This window comes from Ursus americanus, chromosome 10 (genome assembly GCF_024610735.1).
Source record: "Ursus americanus isolate L20-20 chromosome 10, mUrsAme1.1.p, whole genome shotgun sequence".
Lineage (NCBI taxonomy): Eukaryota > Metazoa > Chordata > Mammalia > Carnivora > Ursidae > Ursus > Ursus americanus.
Window position 1 is genome coordinate 51921138 of NC_142136.1, and position 25173 is coordinate 51946310.

The window sequence follows — 25173 nt, forward strand, 5'->3', positions numbered from 1 at the left end:
TAAATCGCTCGTACACTCTCATAAATCTGTAAAGGTGTTGCAGATAATTAACAGATGCTGTACATGGGAACGCAGAAAACATCAAGCCAATTATCAAGCTTATACGCAACAGAGAAATCATCCACAGTGTTAAATTACCAACTGGTATTTAATCAATTAAGCGACATGTAGGAGAGAAAATCAAAGGTAATTTAGAATTCTATTTCCTAGGATATCAAAAGAGGTGGTAGGAGTGGCAGGGAGGCACAAAGCCCCTTTGCAAAAGCACCTTTCAGGACCGCATGCATCCGTTTCTACTGCGCTGGGTGTACCGAGCAAAGCAAGCAGGCTTCCCCGGAACAAAGCTGGAAGCTTCGCGTGCCCTGCTCAGCAGCGGGGACCACGGCCCCCTGTTCCTTCAGGGACCCAGGGCGAGGGCAGGGGACCAGCAGGCGGGAAGTGTGATTTAGATCAATAACGGATGTTTCTAGCACTCACGTACTAATGACAGCCTTTTTATGGCCTGATCGTTAGCACAGTGCCACTTGCCTTTCCCTTAACATTTCTTTTAATCATGTTTGGTGTTTATGTGAAGGCAAAAAAAAAAATAGATAAACAATTCATACACCCATTGTCCCCAAATCTGAATCACAGTTTATGGATTTCAATTTGTGTTTTCACAACCCTCGATTTGTATATTTCATCCTAAACGAGGACTCTGTCTCCTCCCGAAAATCACCCTTGACTCGGGTCTCGATTCAGTGCCTGGGAGAGCATCAGGTAAGCACCCTTTGTTTTTCTAGCCCCTGAAAAATTAAAGAGAAATCCCACATCCTCCTTACTCATAATCCTGAACAGAGGAACAGAATCAGTCACCAGTCACCTTCGTAAGTATTTGTGAACAAAATAAAAAATGCCCTTCTTAACAATAAATTGGACTAGCATTTTAAGTGTCCCATTATTGTGAAATCATTCAGTATTCGCCATAATAACAATGATAATAAAGACTTCATTTGGTATTCATGTGGCTGTTACATCTAGTGCCATTGGTATTCAGCTGTAATTCAGCATTAGTTAATGGGCACTTAACATGCTACCCAAATGATTGATATTATAGTACTTTGTGGTTCCTCAAACTCCATATAAAACACTTCTTTTACAAGTGTGAGCCCAAATCGTTAAGTAAACAAGCCTTACCTTCTATAAGTTTGGGGATTTTGAAAGAGGGGACTATCAGTTAGAGAACTTCAGTGTTAACATGCTAGAGATGGAGAGGCGTCCAAATGGAAAACATTCTCTCATTAAAAAAAAAAAAAACAAAAAACAAAACAAAACGAATAAGCAAACAAAGATCGTATACTTACTTTTAAACGACAGGTTCAAAGCGTACACTACACTGCAGAGTTAAGAGTAACAGCTGCGCGACCAATGACTAATGACACATTCTGGTCGTTCTAGGTGGCAAGGAAGGCCAAGCTCTGGCCGCTTTCCTTGGGGTGGATACTCACACTTCGCACATGTATTGCTGGACCCTGGCTAGCCTGCACATCCGCTCCCCTGCACAGCGCTCTGGGGAGAGCTGGTCCATACCCGGCTGGCTAGCACGGGGGACTAAGGCACTGTTTGTGATGGGAAGGCACAGAGGAAAGGCATACTTGCCATTTCTAGCCCACAGAGCAAACCATCATCATCACGTTGCAGAATACTGGAAAAAAAAAAAGCCTCCGTATTTATTTAAAAGCCAGTTTCTATTTTACATTACACTTTTCTTCCGAATAGGCAGGCAAAGTGTCTTGGCTTATTTCCGAGCTCTTTGCTATAAATGGGAGAGATGCTTTTCTCCCTTTGCAGGGGGAGAAAAACACTCTGTTTTCTAAGCATTAAGTCAGCTGCTCTTCTGGATAAGGCACAAGTCTGAGCTGGATTTGGAGCTGACAAGGCGACAGGACAATGGCACAACAGCTGCTCACTATAACCAAAACCGGAATGGCTGCAGCCACACTAGTCTCTGCCAATCCAGCTGTGTGATGGTGGTTAAAAAGTAATAATAAAATCACCAACCTCAGAATGCTTTCGCCAAATGTCTATGTTCTTGCGCTGAGCTTTCGAGAAATGGTCCCAAGCTTTTTGTCTGGTAGAAGCGTTGAAAACGGCCACAATCTGCTCAACTTTGGTGAACAAGGAAGTCAAACAAGACAAGTAATTTATGTTGTGATCACTATAGGGAAGCAAAGCAAAGACACTAGGAGTCTATGGATGATGTCACAGTAGAAATAACATCATCAATATCCATCCAATCTGTGCCTTTTTGTACTTACATTTTAGCAAGGTTGGGGAGGTCTCCCTTCAAGTCTGTCTCCATAACTTTAGGTTAAAACAAATTCTAAATACGACTGGGAAGAGTTCATGGGCTTATGCTTCAAGCACTCCACAGCTCTTGTTCAAAAATGTGACTTGGTATGTCTAGATACCTACATCTACAGATACAGATCTGGTGTTGGCATACAGATACAGATAGACGGATAGAGTAGTGCCTGGGTTGGGGGCTCAGAGGTGAAGCCAGGGTGGAGCGGCTGAATTAGGAAGAGCCAAACACTTATCTTTCTCTTTTTTGGTCTCCATCTCAAGGACTCAGCTGCAGTCCTCTGAAGACATTACCACCTCCAAGTTCCAAGCTGGGGCAATGAGTAGGTGTTTCATATTGCCCCTCAGTCTCAAGGGCCATTTTTACTCCTTGGCTTTCTCCTTCCCGCCCCTCGCCCTCCCAGCCCCTGCACCCGCCGCAGTCAGCCCTCCAGCCCTCTGGAGGGGAGCAGGAGCCATAGCCTCCACCGCAAGACAGACGGAGGCTCACCCAACCAGCGGTACAGGCATGCAGATGGCATTTCAACACTAGGGGCACCCTCTGTAGTTCATCAGGACCACATACCGTTCTGCTCTGCCATTTCCGCTTTCATAAGGCTGTCCTCCCAAACCCCTTCAAGTCCTAACTCTCTCACTTTGACTTCATTTCGCACTTTTGTAGCTCCCAGGCAGAGGGCTACTGGAATGATACATGTTGTGGGGCTGTGGACAAAGCTCCACAGAGAAAGGGAGGAGCTCTTCGTGGTGGATGTTAGGGTGGGCCAACCAACTGCAGATCCAATCTTGCTTAAACAGTTATTGATCTCATAAGCATGGGATTAAGGAAATTATAGCACTGAATTAACCATATGATTAAACCTGAATTTCTGAATGTTTAGTTAGGAAGGCACAGTTAGAATTAGCTTCTCATGGATGTTAATACTCTATCTAAACATAAATCCTTCTTAAGTGATTCCCAAGGCTCTATTATAAAAAAGGGCATCAAAGATCTTCCAAATCTTCCAGGTGTCCGAAGTATGGCAAAGAGTAATAGCATAATCCCCGCAGAACTAACACCTGGTGCCACAATTTAAAAAATTAGCCCACAGAATGAACAAGTATGTGATGGAGCAGAGGCGGAAAGTAGATTCTGTTCACTTACACGTTGTAAATATCTTATAATGCTAATGAGCAACCATTTCCCAATCAATGGGTAATTCTCACAGAGGCTTTGATGTTTACTCTTTTCTACCTTGAGAGAATCCCAACTCCAAACCTGCTTATTTATCCAACTTTATCATCAGGTCACATGATGAACTGGTTGCACTTAATTTGTAACGGGAGGACGTGCTGTCACCTTCGCCCACACTCTCCACGCGTACATGTGGCTCCCCTCCCTGACCTCATCTGGAAGAAGTCACACTGCCAGGCCAGCCACTTTGACTGCTCCAAGTGCTGACGTTCCCCTGACCTCCGGCTCCCAGGCCTCTGCGGGGCCCCACTGCTGGTGGAGGACTAGCTCCCCCCTGCTTTCTGTTGTTTTGTCTGCATGCAGACTGGAGTCGTGGGGGACTTCAGGCTAGCTTCTGCACGGGCAACACAGAGCAGTCAGCCCAATAGGCAGTGGGGAAATTCACGGTCAGATGAGATGATCTGGCAGGGGTGGTAATCATGAGACAGTTTAAGAGTAACGGACCCCATTGCTTTAAGAATAGAGCTTTCAATAGGCATCATTTAGAAGAGTGAGAACTGTGGTATCCAGAGGGGAAGGGGCAGTATTCGGCTGAGTATTTGGGTGGTGATAGTCAAAATGCCGCCATCTATCAAGAAAGGCTGTGAATAAAGAGGATACGCTAGAGAGAAAATTCCCTGTTCATATATGTGTGTAAAGAGTAAGGAGAAGGTAAGAGAGGCCAGTAATACCTATGGAAGCATACAGAAGGGGAAGCACTTAGAAGAAAGACCCAATGGCCAAATACAAACAAGTTCAAGGGTAAAAATAGATCCTCTAATATCTACTCAAGCCGTGTACCACTGCAGATGTTTCCAGTTTGAGGCAAAGTGCCTCCGTTACTCAGAACATGTTGTCACCATATCCGAGGGCATACTTTCACTTCAATCATCCATCCACCCACCCTTTCATACCGCAAACATCTGAGATCCTCCAGTTAGCAAGCACTTGACTGACTGCTAGAAACATATAATTAAGACAGCGCCTGCCCTTGATGAGATCACAGTCTCTAGGGAAAAAGAAAGATAATTAATTATTCTGAGCAAGAGAAGTATGGATGATGGTATGGGGATACAGTAGGGGGAGTCAGGAAACACCCCCCAAAGAAGGCATCATTGTTGCTAGGTCTTAAATGATGAATCAATGCTTGCTCCCCAGTTCAAAGGATGGTATGGAGTCATGAAAGGACTTTGTAGGGTTGGGGCTGGGTGAGAATGGATCAGGAAGGACAGTGGATGCTAAGCCTTCTGGCGAGCTTTATAGTGTAGCCTTAGGACGCACACATCTGAGTAGGATTTGTTCAGGAGAAATGATGAAGGCTTGAGTTAAAGCAGAGCGCGGACATAGAGGCAGCGGCAAGGAGTCATGTGATGGAGCAGAGCTGATAGCACAAGTGGCTGACTTGCTATGAGGAAGGAGAAGGGGAGACAAGAATGGCTCAGGCTTGGGAAGTACATCAGAGACCAAGAGGACAAGCAGAGGGGGAGGTCTGGGAGAGAAGGTAAAGAGTTTGCTTTTGAACACGCTGAATTCGGCATGCCTGAAGGTCACCTAGGTGGAGCTGAAACACTTCCTGGGGTTCAGAAAGAAGTCAAGACTCAAAACAGGTCTTAAATTTTCTGGACTATTCTCAATTTCGGGCAATTGTGTTCTTTTCAGTATGGTAATTAATTAAAAGCAAAACTAAATGTGGCTAACTTTATACTTCTTATTAAGTTTCATACTTTTCCCACACATATGAACAAATAATAAAGAACCCCCCAAAACCAAAAACTGTGGAACTCAGTTTAGGCTTAAAAAATATTCTCATAGCGTTTCCAAGGCCCGGTTGACTTCTCTCATTTCTGCGCAGACTGCCCCCAACCAGCCATTTGTCTTACGAATGAAAGTTCTTGGGCACACAGAAGGACTAAGAAAGAGTGCTTGGATCAGCAGGAATTCATCATCATTAGGGAAAAACCACCTCAAAGAGTATGCCTTAATGAATGTGATTCAAAGACAGCAGGTTTTCAAAATCATAAATCAGGATGACCGCTGGTGGTGATGTCACAGGTAAAGACCATACACTTTTTTTTTTTTTTTAAAGATTTTTAAAAGAGAGCAAGTGCATGAGTAAGAGGGGCAGAGGAAGAGGGAGAGAGAGTCTGAAGGCGCTCCGGACTCGGGGCTCAATCTCTCAACCCTGAGATTAGGACCTGATCCGAAACCAAGAGTCGGACACTCAACCGACCATGCCACCAGGGGCCCCAGCATACACTCTTCATTGTCTCCAGCAGGGAACACCAAAGAGCCAGTCCACAAATTTGACCACCACTCACTACTTTCCTGGTACAAAATTCACGCTAATTGTCCTATAGACTATAAAACTACAAGTGGTTACTAACTAAATTGAATGTTTAAAATTCTACCTAAGGGGCGCCTGGGTGGCTCGGTCAGTGAAGCATTTGCCTTCAGCTCAGGTCATGATCTCCGGGTCCTAGGATTGAGCCCCGCATCGGGCTCCTTGCTCAGTAGCGAGTCTGCTTCTCCCTTTTCCTCACCCTCTGTGCTCTCCCTTTCCCTCAAATGAATAAATAAAATCTTTAAAAAAATAAAAGAAATAAAATAAAATAAAATAAAATAAAATAAAATAAAACAAAACAAAATAAAATAAAATAAAATTCTACCTAAAAGCTCAGAGAAGAGATGATATTGGCATTTGTTCAGAAAAGCAGCTTATAGAAGAACAAATTCAGATCAATCCCAACCCGTGCCGGTACCACCCCCAGTGGGCTAGAGACTGCTGGCTCCAAGGCCCCACTTGAGCCTGGATCAGCTATACACTTAAATATTTTTGAAGTACTATCAAAAGAAAGAGATCAGTCAGAAAATTTAAATCTACCTTCACACACCTTGCAAATTTCCCCCAGCCCACTGCCAAATTGTACATTTTAAGTGTTTTGCCTAAATTAAGTTATTTGAGAATCATGAAAAAATCAAAAGTGATTTTTCACCAGTACGTTTGAATGTCAGTCTTAGATGTCACACTAGAGTCACTAACATATATCCAGCAGGTATAAGTGAACCTGAGGGAAGGATAATAGAGCTTTGATGAAATTGCTAATCACTCTTTGCAGCTGCAAGCCCCTTGTTAAAAGATGAACTGAGGTCTATCAAAAATTTCAAGAGTTTACTTGAGCAAAAATCGATGGAATCAGGCAGTGCCAAACCGGAAGTGGTTAGGAGCGCTCCCCTGCCCGGCAGGAGCTGGGAACAGGTTTTTCTAGAGAAAAGGCAGAAGCAAAGCAAGGAAATCACGGATTGGTCACAGCTTCAAGTCTAGTTGGCTCCTTGTGACTGGTTGTCCTTAGGTTTTGATTTTGTAACTTTCAGGCATTCGTAGGCTTGGATTTGTGTTTGCTTCCGTACGCCACCACATTAGGGCCACCTCTGTCTGGGTTCTCCTTGTTTCATTAATTTAATATCCTACTAGTGATTATTCATTCTCTTGTCCGTGTGCATGTAAAAAGACCCCCCCACACACACACATAACACATACACATATGTACATATGGTCTTCAGAATTTTTTTTTTAAATCCGTAAGACTAAGTAATTTAATAATTTTTTTTAAAATACTTTTCACCACCTCAAAATGTTTGGACATCTGCTGAGTTCAGAACGTACTCCTCACTTGGAAGAAAACTTTGTAAATTATCTTTAGAATCACTTGCCTTCAGTCTAAGGGAAAGAAAGCTCAGAACAGGACACCCATTTACCCAGAAACAGGCCCCATTTAAACAAGCTCTCTGGGGGGCGCCTGGGGGGCTCAGTCGGTGAAGCCTCTGCCTTTGGCTCAGGTCATGATTCCAGGGTCCTGAGATCAAGCCCCACATTGAGCCTCACATCGGGCTCCCTGCTCAGGGGGGAGCCTGCTTCTCCCTCTGCCTGCTGCTCCCCCTGCTTGTGCTCTCTCTCTCTCTGGCATATAAATAAAATATATAAAAATAAAAAATAAAATAAAATAAAATAAAATAAAATAAAATAAAATAAAATAAAATAAAATAAAATAAAATAAAATAAAATAAACAAACTCTCTGGGAAGGAGCGGAGCACCAAGCACAAAACCTCAGATTTCCAGGCTGCACAAGGCTCCGGAATTCTGAGCTCTGGGCAGAAAAGCCTTGGAAGCACGGAAGAGGAAGGTCAGGCTCCTCCGAAGAAGACAAACACAGCCCTTTCTCTTCCTTGTCCTCCTGACTGCGTTCTTCCTCAGGGTCCTCCACTTCCTATGTCTTGTGCTCCAGCTAAATAGCTGTGAAAGAGCCTTCAATCCCTTTAGTGTCGCAAATACCTGGAGAAACTTAAGTCCTTACAGGCAGAAGGCTTGCCTAAATCACGCATCTCAAACAAATCTTCCAAGCTCAATTTTTGTTTTTAATGTTATCTGGGCTCATCATAGAGCCTAACTCTGTAGGGCTCCGAGGAAATTTGGTTTTCCTTTAAGGGATGACGTTTTTCCACATCCCCTATGAAGAGCTCAGAAAAGATGTTCAAAGAAAGGCACATCACTAATGAAACAGTTGACCTCCCCTCCCTGGCTTGTTACTGTTGTTTTTAAATCCTAAAAGCTAGGGCAGAATTGATGAGTCTTGGCTCCGGACTGAAGAATTATAACGGAGGAAATGCGGTAAGTGATTCAGGCTCTCAGGACGCCCAGAGGAGCAAGACAAAGCCAGGGGGAGGAGCGGTGAGTGTCGGCACGGGCTGGGGAAGCTGCAAGAAGAGACTCCCGGAGAGATTCCTGCTACTCACTCTGGGTCCTGAGCACAGACGAGCCTGCCAGTCAGCCTGGCAGGACGCCCAGGAAATAGAGAATTAACACGGTCAGACCCATACATTAGGGAGGCATGGACTGGAATTTCAAGTTGAGGAGGAAAAAGGGCACTCTGGGGTTTTCTCTTGAGATGAGTGAGAAAGCACTGCTGCGTGACACTGTGAATCCATTAGAGCCGCGTTAACCTGTGGCCAGGACGCCACAAGCAGGCATCACGTTCCTTAACTTCCTGGCTAGATGACGCCAGATAGTTGGTTGACGCTAGATCTTTGGCGGGGATGGGGATGGAGACAGAAAGAAAGAGAAACATGGTGATCAAATTATAAAAGAAAAAAAAAAGAAATAGGATGCCTTTAGCCAATTTCGAGTAAGCAGGGAATGGGATATGATTCAAATAAATGGTTAAGATATTTGACAGATGGTGACTTCTTGAACTTTGTGTAAATCCCAATACGTTTCAGGAACTGTAGATCCCCTTACTAATGCATATATTCAAACATTTTCAGAAGTATCAAAACAAAAATCTATGAGAATATTACAATTTTAATGGTTCCTTATAATACGCAGCATTTATTAGGCTTTTAAAATCCAATAAATCCCCCTGTGTAAATTATCCCTATTGACTAAATAAAAGTAATTGATGTATATGAGAAAAAAGGAACAAAACAAAATGTAAAAGGCTGCCTCCCATCCAGTTTCTCTCTTTAAAGGTAACCACTCTTACAGATTCTAGCATCGCCATCCGAAGAAAAACCTTATGCACAAAGTATAGACGGTCTATTTTTCTATGTATAACCTTTCTTTCTTTACACACAAGTGCTAATATTACATACACTGTGCTGAAACTTGCTCTTTTTCACTTCACATATCTTGGAAATCTACTGATACGCATGTGAAAGGCATACTTTGCTTCACTGTGCTTCCTTTTATTACATTTCACAGGCGATTGTGTATTTTTACAAACTGAAGGCTCGTGGCAACTCTGTGTCCAGAGTCTACCAACAGCATTTTTCCAACAGCATTTCTTCACTGCATGTCCCTGTGCCATATTTTGGTAATTCTTGCAGTATTTCAAACTTTTCATCATTATTATATTTGTTATAATGATACTGGTCAGGGATTGTTAATGTTACTACTGTAATTGTTTTGGGGTGCTGCAAACCATACCCACGTAAGATGGTGAACTTATCAAATCTTACTGCTCCACGGACTGGCTGTTCCCCCGTCTCTCTCCCTCTCCTGGGGTCTCCCTAGCTCCTGAGACACACAATATTGAAATTAGGCCAGTTATTAACCCTACAATGGCCTCTAAGTGTTCAAGTAAAAGGAAGAGTCAACTGATGTGGCAAGCTTCACTGCGGTCTTATTTTAAGAAACTACCCCAACCACCCCAGCCCTCAGCAAGCACCAATCTGATCAGTCAGCAGCCCTCAACAACGAGGCAAGACCCTCCGTCAGCAAAAAGATTATAACTCCCTGAAAACTCAGATGGTTAGCATTTTGTAACCACAAAGTGTTTTTATTTTTATTTTATCTTATTTTATGCTTTTAGAGAGGGAGAGAGAGAAAACCTTAAGCAGGCTCCTTGCCCAGCAAAGAACTCATGACCCTGAGATCATGATCTGAGCCAAAATCAAGAGTCAGATGCTTAACTGACTGAGCCAGCCGGGCGCCCCAGCCACAAAGTACTTTTTAATCAGGGTATGTACACTGTTTTTGTAGACATAACGCTGTTGCACACTTAATAGACTATAACAGTGTAAGTACACCTTTTATGTGCACTGGGCCACCAAAAATTCACTGTGCTCACTTTATTGTGATATTCCCTTTACGGTGGGAGTCTGGAACTGAGCTCACAGGATCTCTGGGGTATTCCTGTGTTAATAAGGCTGCAATGAACATCCTCAGACATATCTTTTGACATTTTTATCTAAGTGTCTTTATAAGAAATTCTTAGCAGTGGAACAGATAAAAGAGTATCTGAATTTTAAATTTTTGAGAGCTACTGCCAAACTGCACTCCAATTTCATGCCTACTAAGTATTTTACAAAAAAACTGGATGTTGGTACCTTTTAATGCCCTTCACCCATTTCCTGTACCTCTACCCTCTGCCTCTGGCAACCATTAATCCTGTAGAATGTTTTAACAAGCTTTCCAGGTCATTCCAATGAATGCTGAAGTTTGAGAACCTCTGATTTAAAAATTATCTCATTTAAATTTCCCAGTAACCCTCTGGGGCTGGTGCTTCCATTATGCCCATTTCACAGATAAAGAAATAGATTCCCAGAGAGGTATAATTACTTGTCCAAGGTCATATACTTAGCAAGTGGTGAAACTGGCAATGGAATTGTATCCTCTCAACTTCAAATTATGTGTATCTGACCCTGGAACAATGGGGCGGGGTGAGGGACACTGACACCCCCCCCCCAGTTAAAATCGCATATAGCTTTTGACTCCCCCAAAACGTAATAGCCTCCTATTTACGGTTTACAAAATAGCTGATCAACACATATTTTGTATGTTATATGTATTACATACTGTATTCTTACAATAAAGGAGGCTAGAGAAAAACGTTAAGAAAATCATAAGAGAAAATACATTTACAGTAGTACTGTACTATATTGAAAAAATTTGTGGACCAGCACAGTTCAAACCCATGTTGTTCAAGGTCAACTGTATTTATAAGCATGCGTTTGTGTATTTATACTATGGGCCAAAGTCTCATGAGCACTGGGGGGTGTATCATGCCAGGCACTGTACTGGGTGCTGGGGGTAGGGAGATCCAAAGATGCTGCTGGTCCTTGCAGCCCTGGGGGGAGACAGCCATGGACAGGACAGAGTCACAGGAGGAAAAGAAGCCTGCAGAGAGCACCAAAGGCTTGGAGGACCCCTGGGCCAAAACTTAAGGTATGTAGCATTATCTAAAATGAAGAAGCCAAATAGTTGAGATTGTCATGGGGCAGGAAGCTGACGGACCCCTCTCTAAAAGTGTACCGAGGAATCTGAAAGGCAGTGAAGAGAAGAAACAATGTCTGCAAAGGGCCCCTACTTCTTGTGTGTCTCCCAGACTGGTAGTGACTCCCTCTGCGTGTGCCCTAGCACACAGCATCTAAAATGCACTCCGCCCTACTTTTGTTCATCACTTTTGTCGGATAATGAACCACAGCAGGGGAAACCTGACGAGGTGGGGCACAGATGAGGGAGTGCTTTTAGGACTGTGACACTGTGGGCCTGCCTGTGAGCTTCCGCGGGGAGGGAGAGCCAGGAAACCTGTGTCGTGGGTAAAGTCTGAGCTCCACCGTCAAGCAGCCGTTTGGCCTGAAGAAAGCCTCTATGTTTGAGGCCCAGAGCAAAAGGGGATGGACTAGCCATTTCTAAATATCCTCCCCAGCTCTGTGATCCTACAGAAGACGGGTCAGCAAGCTTTTTCCGCAAAGAAACAGGAAATATTTTTGGCTTTGTGGGTCATACGACTACCCTTCCAGAAAAGGTGTCTACAAACCTAAGCAGTTTATGTCCTTAAATAACAGTCCTCTCACTTTGTGGCTACACTCTCATGATCCTCCCTGGGCACAATTTTCCTTTGCTTGGGCATGGACACCAACTTGTACTTCTCCCTCAGTTGCACAGAAGAGTCCAGAACACATCATATCTGCCTTAAAGTAACTGTACCGACACCTCACTTTTCCTCAGATCTAGTTTGAAAGTGTCTTGGCTTTAAAAAGTTTTTGTGAAAAAAAAAAAATGTTTGCACGTGGATTCTTTCCCAAGTAGCTCCGAGACTGCTTCCTCACAGCCTATCCCCTCTTCCTCCATGCCCCCTCCCCCACCACACACACCTCTTCCTTACACTTGGCGGTGGCTTCTTTTCCAGTCCCTACAAGTGGGCTCGTATCAAGATAGTGGGATAGGCTGGTGATGGGTAGTAAGGAGGGCACGTATTGCATGGTGCACTGGGTATTATACGCAACTAATGAATCATGGAACTTAAAAAACAACAACAAAGACAGACAATGGGGTTTCATCTCTAGCTCCCCAAAGTTCTGTCTTTCCTAAATTGCTGTGCTCTTCATGTAACACATACTACGTTAGCTCTTGAAATCTAGCCTTCCACAATTCCTTATGATTCCAGAGTGTAAGGTTTAATTTCTGTCTCTTATTTTGCTATCAGTAAAACATTTGTTTTTCATGTTATTATCGTAGTGGTATTACTTGGCTCAGTACCTATATTTTCAGTGAGACTGTGAGGAGAGAGACCAAAAAAGGCTCAGCTCAGCTCTGGCAGGCTTCCAGTATCCTCTCCTATTGGTTTTGCTATCCTGTGAAGTAGGAAATTCTGCGCTCATTCTTGATTTGGAAGTTCTTATAAAAAATATTTTCTCTGGACATTTACTCCCTGAGAGCAAATAGGTATTTTTTTTTTTTTAATGAAAATAACGCTTCCAGCACTTAAAACACTGGCAAATATAGCCATCAGTATGATTTGGAGGAGAAACAGAAAACCTGCCGAGCTGCGAAAGCAGTTAGGGGGAATTTTTTTCCCATGGATGAACGATAGCAATGACGACCACAGACACGGAAAACATTTTAACACTTCATAAAATTCCTTTCCGACAGCAGGAACATAGAAGCCAAATTTCCCTTGGCAGAAATAAAAAAAAAATGTTTAGCTGAGATGTTCCTAAGAAGTGAATGGTTTCAGAAAGAGCTTTTCAGGCAGAAGAAATGTGGATGATGACACCCATCTGTCTGAAAGGGGGGTCACGGTCCACAGGAAGATCAGAGACCCCTCATCTGTCACTCCAGCGCTCCGCGCACTACTCGGTACTTAACAGGGGCCCAGTAAATATTTGTGGGTGAATTTCATCATTCATTCAAACACCCGAGGCTTTTAAGATGTTAGTCAAGAAAACAGACGAGGACGTGACGGAGGAGACCTGTCTACAGTCTGCAGCACTGCCCGGGTGCCGCACACACACTCCCGGGGTTGGAATGTGGCTTGAAATTTGCAGGGCCGCCCTGCAGACACAACCTCCAGAGAGAGGCAGAAACAGGGCACACGCCTGGGAGGATATTGGATCCACTGTTCTGTGATCAGCGAAGGAGCTTTCGGCATCCTGGCTGGGTTCCTGCAGAGAGGCTGGCTCTGTTTCAGATATTCAGAAAAAAAAGGGCTCAAAGTCACTGACGTGATAAGCACTGCAGAATTTTTGGAATGGGAATGGGCTTTAGGCGGGGGGGGGGGGGGCTGTCTGGTCAAACCTGTCCACTACCGAACAGATGGGGAAACTGAGACTCGGGATGCTCAGCAGACTGCCCTAAAGTCACCTGGCTACCTGATGGTCCGGCCGGGATTAGAACCAGGATCTCCTCAGGCCCAGTCAACAGCCTCTCCCCTGTTTGCCATTTTCAAGATCTAAGATGACGGTTGCATTGTTTCCTATCATAAACATGCAAAGCAAATGTGCATGGTTGGTCTAAGCTTTCCCATCTCCAGGTTAAAGTAAGATTAATAACAGGACTGGCATAGCACTCCTGCAGGATTCTCAGCTGAAGAATATTCTACTTGAAGGAGGATGGCATATTGGAGCAAAGTCAGCCGAGATCATGGCTTATTCAAAAACCCCAACATTTAGAATGTGTCTTGCCGTTTTTAGGCTCCAGCCCAATTTCTGATACCACCTTCATGTCCATCTATGATCTCTGATCAACAGCCAATAGTTGTACTGAGGTCTCTGCTATGCTGTGGGAGTAGTGTCCTCTGTGTCTCTGTTTAGCCTAAAGCCTTGCTAGAAGAAAAAACAAAAATCCCACATGAGATAATTAGCAAAGAATTAAATGCTCAAGGGGTTAGGGAGCGTGTTAATAAGCACCATGGAGGGTAGAAGAGGAGGCCAGGGGCAGGAGCTATACTAGAAGCATGTGTGGCAGAGGCCGGGCTCCAGTTCTGGCCTGGGGCGGAGGGAAATACCGAGGCAAGAGCTGTAGCGTAGGCACCCGCGTGGAGGGGGGAGGGCAGTGCTAGAGGCAAAGGCTTCATTTCCTAACCAGACAGCAGCATTTATATTCCGTGTGAAGCCAGCGCGGAACATCACTGAACACTTCTTCAACTCCACCTGTACGCTAGAAATTCACAGCTATGATATCCGCCTCTGCTCATTTTCACTGTTCATAAAAACACACATAAGCACGGTGGTAGACAGCTAACTGTGCAATGGGCCAAGTGTCCTGGGTTCTAATCTGTCCGTAAACTGCTAAATGACCAAGGCCTCTCACGTCTGCTCTAGAACCTCAGTTTCCTCCTCTCGAAAATGAGAGGGTGTGCGACAACAGGTCTCTGAGGTCCCCTCCCGCTCTGACATTCTACAGTTTCTACTTTGCAGTCCTGCTCATTATATTGATGGCACGCATTCTTAAATTAATATTAATAAACCCTTCTCCACTGCCGTCTGCTTTCCCAATTGCCTTTCCCCCACGTTACTCCCTTACTTCTCTTCTCTCTTACTGGGAAGCGTGTTGGGGAAGTACCAAAGTGGGGATATCATGGAGTGTTTAAATTTTCATTAGGTGAGTGTGTGCTGTAACAAGGCATGCACAATTGATCATCTTGGCATGCATATTAATAATTGAATGCTGTGGTACATGCTTCCTGAACTTCATAAACAGCTCCTCTCCGAGCTTGGAAATGACAAGCTTTGCTCATATCTGAGAAACTGAAAGTGGGCAGCCTGTGGGGAGTGCCTATGAAGTATACATTTTTAAAAAGCAAAGAAGGTCAAAACCCCAAAGTCTCTCAGTCGGGAAAACTACGGAAGTTTTCTGCCAAATGGACGGGTAAAGAAATGACATAAACCTGAGTCAAGGATGACCTAAGGATAAGATGACCTAAGAGTGAGATGATTCACCTGTGCTGACATTTTTTTTTCCTCTTTCTTCTCTTTCTTCTATATCTAGCAGATGAGATCTACCCAGCTGGCCGGAAAAGATGAGAGCCCCAGCTGCCACACCGGGATGGATGGCGTCCTCAGCTAACATCATTCATGACTGCGCATCCGTGGTCGGAAGTAAAAAATGATCCCAAACAGAAGTGAATGGATGTCGAGCTCCCCAAACTCTTGGGTGCGTGAGGGGCTGCCCCTTGATGCTGAAAGCCAAGGCTCAGACGGAAACGAGGCCTGCTTGATAATGTTTAATAGCTGGTCCTGGGGTGAAGACCAGAGATACGAGAAAGCTTAGAACTCAAACAAATGCTCGTAGGAGTGAACACCAACAAGGCTGGAAGGTGAATACTGGACCTTGATGTAAATCCTGAAATAAATCACAACTTTTTCTTTATGTTATTATTCATGGCTCTTGATTTTCGTTCCCCCTTGAGCAAATGCTATCTGCTCAAATATGAAAGCAAGGACACATATGACAAGCAAAGCAAGGATGGGTGCATCTAACCTGGTTTAATGGACTAACGCTTAATGAAATTTCCCTTCTCCTATTTCCAGTAAAATCTATCTAGGGACCCAAACTTTTACCGTGCTTGGAGCTTTGCAAAAATCAGCCTGCACTTCTCTGGAAGTTGTTAAATGTCCCTCCCTTCCGGACACCAGGCCAGCCCCACCTGCTGTAATAAGCCCGCTCATCAATATACTTGCTTTCAAATTGCCTCAGAACAATTTCCTGACACTCGTGGCTATCCAACGGAGAGACCACTGCTTGCTGCTATGGAGAAGGGCGCTGGCGCTGTGGAGGTCTTTTATGTGGGAGGGTGTACTCGTGCTAACTGCCAAACAACCAGATTCCAGCCCCATAGGAGAAAGAAAACTGAGATGCCATTCCTGAATTTTCATGCTTAACAATCGTGATCTAATTCTAAATGAGAAAGCCGAAGTGGGGTTCCTGCGGTGTTTTCCAGAAGTATTAAGGCGAGCAAATGGGGGTGTGGCTGGTTCTGCTTTTGGAAAATGCAGCAAGTATGCCAATCACTGTGGACTTTGGCAGTCATTATGTTAGAAGCATATCCAGGTACCGATGCGAAACTCACCCCACCACACTAAAGGGAGCTGGGATAACTGGAAAACGTGGTTGAGACAAACAGACGTAACTGCACCAGACAGGAAACGAGATGCATTTAAAACTCAAAGGGTGATGAAATGTGCACACACCTAGCAGCTTAGCCAGGTTACTGCTGCTGCTGTCGTGACGAACGGTGGGCTGTGGCTCCCCTTTGCACTGGGGGAGCAGTCATCTTTGTAAAACACATAGGGAAGAATGGAAAATCCTGAGGTGGTTCGGTAAGACCTGCAACCTTCCTGTTCTCCCTCAAAAGCTTAATTCCAGGTCACGCTCACATGTAAGATCTCTCCCATCTGGAAGGTGTCCCAAAGGGCCTTAGCCATCAAGGCACACGAAGGCCCCTCAGGCCCTCCGTGGCTGGGATGGGCACCGCAACACTGCAGGGGGCAGCATCAGCTGGGGCTCTTGCCCGTCTCTGCTGGCTGCCGAAACACTTCCCCAGAAGCAAAGCACAGGGCTGAGGGGGGGTCTCGCACACAGCAGCAGGTAGATGAGAAACGTGGTTACAATGGAGAAATGCCAACATTTCCCTAACACCTCCCCTAACGCCCCCTGGCCTGCTACCAGGGTCGGTGCAGCACAGCCATTGCCAACAAGCACAGCCAGTGAGCAGAGCCGAGGGCCCGGGACCCCGGACTGTGCCGCCGCCCATGCCAAACCATTCCCAGAGTGCTCTGGGAACTTCTGAACCGTCTCAGGCTTTCTTCCTGCCGTCCTTCCCATTTACTCAGGTGCTCCCTCACTCTTCATCCTGAGTCTGTGTTCTGGACACTTGGTATGCGTGCATGACTAATAATCAAAAGCAGACAAATCATGACATCGTTGCACATTTTGGTAAGTGCTCCGAAGGACCCCGGACCTAGTGAACCTACCGGGGAAGGGTGAAGCGGAAAGGCCCCTCTGAAGGGTGGACTCTCGGCCAAGACCTAAAGGATGGAGAGGATTCACGTGTGCGGGATGGGGGGGGCAGCACACATCAGACAGAAGGACGGAGGTGCACAGGCTCAGGGGCCGGAGGCAGTTCTGACAGGCTCCTCAGGAGGGAGGCCAGTGTGGATAAGGCGCAGTGAGTCAGGGGAAAACTGACATTGGAAAGGCAGGTACGGAGAATTGTAGTCTGGGGAGAGTGAATATTATTATACGTGCAATGGGAAGCTACTCAAGGGATTTAAGTGGGGAAGATATGATGTGAATTATATTAGACGATGTGTGAAAAATAGATGGAACAGGAATAAAAGTGGAAAGGGAGGGACTGTGTACGGCAGAAACTGCAAAATGCCTCCTGGCAGCCACCCCCCCTCCCTCCTTCCTGTAAGATCTCCAATTTTATTCTGGGGAGCAACCGGCCCCGTCAAAAAAGGATATTTCCTGCCTTCCTTATAGCTAGGCGTGGACACACAATAATTCTGCACAATGAGATGCGAACGGGCATCTGTTAGGGATCTTTGGGCAGGTTTTGTTTTCTTGCTCTAAAGGCACAGCCAACCCTGTGCTCTTCCTCTCTCCTCTCCTTTTTTTCTTATGTGATTCAAGTGTGTAAAAAGAGATGTGATGGCAGGCACAAGAGCAGTCATTTTTGACCATCACCTAGGGAAAGCTAATAGCCTCACAGACCCCTCAGGCCTGACAGTCCTGCACCCCTGAACCCGTGCCAACAAAGACCTAAATCCGATTTTACCAGGTACGAAAAGAAAAAACTTCACTTGTTTAAGACAAAGTTAGGTAGGGTTTTCTGTTACTCCCAGGTGGACACCATGTCTAACTGACACACCAGGCCGTTGCCATAGTTCAGGCAGTCTGCACTTGAATGGGGGCAGTTAAAATGAAGAAAACTGGGTCATTTTTGAATGCTAACACAATGGGATTTCCTGATGGCCTGAATATGGGCTTTGGTGGAGGGAGATGATGAAAGTAAAAATTACTTCTAGGATTTGGGTCTGAGAATTCCTTAAAATGGGAAGGAAAAACCTAAAAAGGAATGGGTTTGAAGATTAAAAGCAAGAATTCCATTTTTGGTATTTCATAGTGGGAGGTGCCAAAGAGGTATCTAGGACAGAAGTCTCCACTCCTATGTTTCCATGAGGTGGATTTCCCTCCAAAATTTCTGGTCCTGCTGCAGCCTTTCACTCTCTCCTTCCCAGGGAGGGAGCACGTCTGCCTGCCTGTATGCCTTCTCATTCCTCTCTGCTTGTCCTCGCTGTGCAGCCAGGCCGAAGGCTTCCCTGGGCTGCCTGCAGCTGGATGCTCACCCTGGAGGCCTCGCAGTAGAAAGCCCGTTGTTACAGCAGACCTCAACCTCACGTTCCAATTCAGCCTTTATCGGTAATCAAATGCTGACGTTTGGATTCCGCCACATGCCAGACTTCTTTGTCTCTGTCTGTCTGTCTGTCTCTCTCTCTTGTGGTTTCAAACTGAGGCCAGCTCAGCCCCGCATCATGTTAGGCATGTTGCATTCTCTCAGCCACAGGAGCTGGGCCTCTTTTTAACAGGTGCTTCTTTCAATGGATACGGCCAAAGGACACTGAATTTCTCCCTTATTCAAATGCATGGCTGCCTTCCTACCTTCATTGTTAGGGTCAAGGGTTAAGCCTTCCCAGCCAGTTGGGACTGTGAAGTCACAGGAATGAACATGTATTTAAAATTGATGTTAGTGAGCAAAAGGTACCGAGTAATATCCCAATGTTCAGGCATTTGGCTTCCATCACTTTGTAGGGACTGTATTATTAGATTTGAGCGACCTTTCCCTCTCATCCTTTTCTCCATTACCAAGACAGCCTTACCTCCCCTCCACCCACTAATATATTCTGTGTTTCCCTCCTTTTAAAGGGGGAATCAATATTAGCGTTCTTTATCCTATCCCTAGTAACCCTAACCTCAGAACTGCTGGGCCTATGTGGTCCAGGGAAGGGCCATTCCTCATGCCTGGGCATCGAGGGAAAGTGGTCTGACAATGGTCTGATGAGACAACACTTCTGTTTTTCCCTTTCCTTTTCTATAAAGACAGGTGTTCCACGTTGGTCTCATACTAGATATTTCGTCACTTGCCAGAGTTCATGTTTGAGAGTTTCTTATATTTTTTACATTGCTGCAAAACATGGTCTTCTGACAACAAAGTCATACAGAACACCTTTCCACTCGAGAGCCTGGTTTTTTGTGTCCCTCTCTCTTCCCATCCTAACAGATAGATACATGATCCCTTGGGTTTACACTGATGAAAGAGGCGATCGCCTTTTTGGCACATTGTATCATTGAAAATATTCCTCATTCTCAGAATGAATATGTAAATTGCATATGTCACCGTCCCACGTGGCACCCTGCACCTGGTACTGAATGGAGCAGGGCATTGTTACAGTGTCATTTGATGGCTTTTACCAACCAAGGAAACATCAGCAACTGTAATGTGTTATGCCTCTGTGACGTTAACTACAGACACAGACAGAGTGCCCGGAGAAAAAATATACGCCCTTTTTTTGAATAGAGCCCTGGGTAATTACCCTGACTATTGTTCTATGAGAAAGCCCATTTACACCCCCTTCATCAATTTAGGGTCTGGACATGAAAAATCGCCAGCATTAAGCACTTAAGGCAATTTGCTTTCCAGAAGAAGAAAGGACAAAAAAAAAATAATACTGTAGAAAAACCTCAACTCCTGAGTTGCCCATGTTGACAACCAAAGCTCACCTCAAATAAAGGATCCTGAGGAGGAGTTTTTCTGATGGTGCCTTCATCCTAAACGGAGCTCAAGGACAATGTGTTTGGGGTCTGCTTCCTACTGTCAGCACTAGGAGGACACCCAGGTCACGTCCCGCGTGTGGGGCCAGCCCGCAGGTAAAGGGCGGCCGTCCCGCAGGTGTGGGTGACCTGTGCTGGGTCCCGCAGGCACAGAAGCAGCTGGCTGCCCTGCCCCGGTGGCCGGGTTTGGCGTTCTGAGGAAAAGCTACAGAAACGTTGCTCACCTTGAGAAGTAAGCTCTCAGGGCAGGGTCCGTACTCCTCCAAGTTGCCACAGAACATGAAATAGGTTATGAGGTTTGCCATTCAATATGGAGTAAAATGGGAAATTATTGAACTACTTACCCCCAAACGAAAACAAAAATTAAATGAATGCAAAAGAAAAGGCAAAATCACAACAAAAACACATGGCCCCCAAGATGTACTTACATTGAGTGAGGATTCCCGTTAAGGCATTTTTAAAATTCTCCTTGGCCTCTTCCATCTCCTGTTCGTGGGTGGCTTTTTCGTTCATCAGCCGGCGGACGTGGCTATTGGCCGACTGCACCATGGAATAGAACTGGTTTGCGGAACGCCGATTCACCTCCCCTCGTTCGATCCAGGAAAGGAGCACCGTGATAGCCTCTGAAAACTTGCTATCATCTGGAAATGGAAAACCACCAAGTACAAATCATGCCAAGGTAAGAAAATGGACTTTACTCTGGGTTCTTCTCAAAAGACAGAACACGGACCATCTTAATGGATGCAATTTCTGAACTTGACAAATTAGCTTTCCCAAGACTAACTGTTCGAGCATCACGTGGCTTCCCCTTCTGCCTCGAACTCCATGGTGCTGTAGAGCCATCCAAGAAACAAATGCTGGTTCACGCTCTCCTCTACGAACCTGGTGAGTTCAGTTTTACATCTGCTCTGGCTATTCTTGGTAACGCGGTATGCCAAACCCTAATTCCTCTTTCTTAAGACTGGCTTGAAAAACTGTCATCATCTGGTCTCCACTTCTTTATCCTTTCATCAGATGTACCATACAATGATACTAGTTTTCTGACTTGGAATCAGCTGAGTTAGTGTCAAAATATGGGTGGAAGATTAAACTATTTTAAAATTGGATGTAATGGAAGATATTATTCCCAAGGCGGTAGTAGGAATTAGCCAATTCTTTTTCTATTACAGTTCAAAACTAATTTCATCTTAGGTTTAATACAACATATTTAATTAGGTTGAAAAACAGAATATTTCCTTGGTTTCAACAAAAGAGGACTTGTTATCTGGGTGGTCGGTGTTTTCTCCCAAAGCCGTTTGGAAGCCTATTGGAACCCATTTGAACTTGGTATGGGGGTGGGGAATGAGGTTCCACCTGTAAATAAATGATAGTTATTTGAAAGAAAGCAAATAAACTTGCCTGTTTGGGAACGGTTACTGGAACAGACCTCTGTTGTATGGCTTAGAAGTAGGAAAAAAAGCAAGGTTGAAGGTAATTAAGTTAATTAGAACTGGAAGTTGTATGTCAACTATCACAACATTAATCGACCTACTGCTGAAGGCTCACTGCGTACTTGCCAGGCAAACTTGAGGGCAGAAGTCTTCCACTTATGTATTGCTAGCCTTGGAAAATGGGACTTCAGGAAAGTATCCTGTGTTTTTCAAGAAAACTAGGTAGGCTCTGAATTCTAAAAATCAGGAGCAAAATTAAACTGGAGGATTCAGATTCATACTCATTTATTTGATAAATACTGAGTGCCTATTATGTTCCCTCCACTGGACGAACATCAGAAACATGGTGTGTGTATCTTTGTGTTTGCATATATTTTCTATATTATATATATATATATATATTTTTTTTTTTAAAGATTTTATTTATTTATGTGACAGAGAGACAGCCAGCGAGAGAGGGAACACAGCAGGTGAGTGAGAGAGGAAGAAGCAGGCTCCCAGCGGAGGAGCCCGATGTGGGACTCGATCCCGGAACGCCGGGATCACGCCCTGAGCCGAAGGCAGACGCTTTAACGACTGCGCTACCCAGGCGCCCCTCTATATTATATATTTTTGTACATTATATATTGTTTATACATACACACACACCCCAAGTGACTGGACAGAGCGTGATTCATATTTGGTGAAGGAGTTTTATTTTATCTCACTCACCAAATGTTTTTTAATCAACCGTTGTTGTTGGTATGTTACACATCATACAAACTGGTGAATTTCATAGCGTGTTGTAGAAATACCTTTAGTACTTTTTCTGCCAGAGGCCCCCTCCCAGATGGGGCACAACTTCCTTGCTGGGGCTGTTGCTGGACCAGAGGTACATGTCCGGAACGAAGGTACGATCAGCCTGACCCAGTGTGTGGGGGGTGTGCTCTGCTTTCTCCAAGGTGGAAGGATCTACCAAACACACCCTACTGATCAACACCCACCCCGGCCCTGTCCCACTGTGGCAGGGGCAGTCTGGGGCTGCGAATCAACCTTTTTTTCAGGGCAAACCTGCCCCGTCTGCCCTCACACCTCCACCAGAGGACGTAACAGGCCCTGGGAACGCCCGCGGGGCACCGCGCAAAGGAAAGGTGCCTTTCCTCGAAGATCTCCACGCACAGGCACAGAACGCACGCGTGCGGTCTCACAGCTGGCTCATCCAATTTTGTTAACTCTGGAATTTCAGTCTGAGCTCAACCCTCTGTGAACTCCAGCTACATCGGTTTCTTATCTCATTTCATGGACCGGAGCGGCTTGTGTAAGATAAAATCCATCACACAACTTAACATTACGTTCAGCCCATGGAGAGGCCCATAATTTAGCATTATGTTTGTGAGAGGCCCACTGTGACCGTTACAGTCAGAATAAATTTTGCCTCCCGCGCGCGCTCTCTACCTCTCTCCCTGCCAATATATGTTAGGAGAATGGACCTCCCAAAAGACAGCACGAATAAACCTAACGCTTATAAGAATCTTTTTTTCCCCCTCTTAAAAAATAACAGCAACAAAAAAGAAAACACTGACTCCATGTACCATTTTTCCCCTTTGCTGGGACTTTCTGCATAACACAAAGAAAACCCTCCGTGATTTTGTCGTCGAGCTTACTAGGAGAACGATGTTGTTCTATCTTTCCCTCCTATTACTGGTTGTTTTTCCTTCTCTTGCTTGTGGTCACTGAGTTCATAAATACACTAATTTACTGTCAGGGAGAACACACTTCAGTTTTTAAAAGGTACGTTTGCTCAAATGATCTGAAAACCAAATTTTATTGTTCTTCGCTCCTAGACAGAGAGCGTAAGTTCACCAGCAGATCATAAGTTAATTGATAGTTTTCAGAAAGAGAAACAGCAGTTTTAGGACTAAGCAACTGAAAATATACAATTTATAAAGTGAGCAGGCAAGAGACCTGCTTACGTTTTAACAAGTGTTAAAAAAAAATATGTAACACAAGTAATTGTAGGCAGGATTCCATTAGCTTAAAAGAAGTATATACTTTTGAAAACTCCCAATTTCTGAACTTTCTAAAACTACCAGACCAATGTATAATTGATGTACTGACATGCAGATTAAATGTGAAGACATTAGTTAAGGCACAATTGGTAAGTTTGGTCAATATCTGTTGGTATGTAAGAAGTGTCTTTATATTAATTAAGACTGACCGAGCAACTCACTCTGAATGGCTACAGGAGTGTATTGGGAGCGGTCATTTTCAATATTCAACCGTAAATTCAATTTTGTATTCAGTGGGAAGATCACTGAGAAAACAGAAAACAATATCAACTAATTTAAACAGGATTTAAATTGCAGCATTATTAAAGCTATTCATGCAAAAAGAAATTAACACTGCTCATAAAAATCACATCAAAGATGCAGTTATAAAAATTCCAAATACTTCCTGTGAACATGCTTAGGCATAACCCTGAACATGGGTGCCATTTAGAAAATAGAATGTGCAGACGTGCTTTTTCCACAGTAAGAATTGGGAAGATTGGTGCATTAAGGAGGGACTATGGACCATTTGCTCATTAAAAAATAGTGCAGTGTTTTCTGATCGGGGTCTTCGTGATGTCACACCCGGGTTACTGCACGTTTGCCCCATGACTTTTTCTTTTTTTTTTTTTTTAAAGATTTTTTATTTATTTATTTGACAGAGATAGAGACAGCCAGCGAGAGAGGGAACACAAGCAGGGGAAGTGGGAGAGGAAGAAGCAGGCTCATAGCAGAGGAGCCTGATGTGGGGCTTGATCCTATAACGCTGGGATCACGCCCTGAGCCTAAGGCAGACGCTTAACTGCTGTGCCACCCAGGCGCCCCTGCCCCATGACTTTTCTTGATTTGCATTTTCCTCTTCTATCCATCCCCCATTCCCTGAGCGCTCTCCCCTTTGTTACACACCCTGGCCGTGCCCCCCAGCCTCTGCGTGTCTGTGCACTCATTCCCGGAACCTTCACGTTCCTGGTCCACCTGTTCTGTTTCCCTCAAGATTCAGCTTCAGTTCAGTGTCTTTCATGAAGGCAGGTTTTCTTTAGCCCTAACATGAATTAGGTGTCTGTTTGCTATGTTTCCATAATTTCCTACATATCCTGCTACTTAAACATTAGTCACTCTATATAGTGATTGTTGGTTTATGGGTTGGTCTCCAGTTCTGAAGGGCTCACATGAGAATAAAACATATTTCAATCTTCTGGCCACTTGGAGTTTTTCTCTTTGCAGTTTATCTATATTTGATTATGCTATTTCTAATAGACTTGCAGTGATGAGTGTGAGAGAGCCACAGACTCAGTGGTCAGAAGTTGGGAAACATCAGCGGGCAAGAAACATGTCAATTTCGTGTTAAAGAGTGTTTGCACAGTGTCTCCCAGAGATAAATGTTCTCCTGGCAGTTAAGCTAGCTGGTCCTTTACCCTTCAGAACTCTGAGGTCATTACCACTGGCAATGAAAGTTAAGAAGGATGTCAGACAATCACAGGGAAGCAGAGCCTTCTTCAGTAAGGCACTAACTAACCAGCTTGTCAAATGACTCAAAAATCCTTTTGAAA

General features: G+C 44.6%; 1 protein-coding gene across 1 annotated transcript in view; it reads right to left on the minus strand.

The window, feature by feature from the left end:
* The window catches only part of ENOX1 (ecto-NOX disulfide-thiol exchanger 1), a 238732-nt gene that overhangs the window by 119631 nt on the left and 93928 nt on the right, over positions 1–25173 (minus strand). Inside the window, 2 exon segments of the mRNA XM_045796762.2 lie at positions 2041–2147; positions 20595–20807. Coding sequence (XP_045652718.1) covers positions 2041–2147; positions 20595–20807 — 320 coding nt within the window.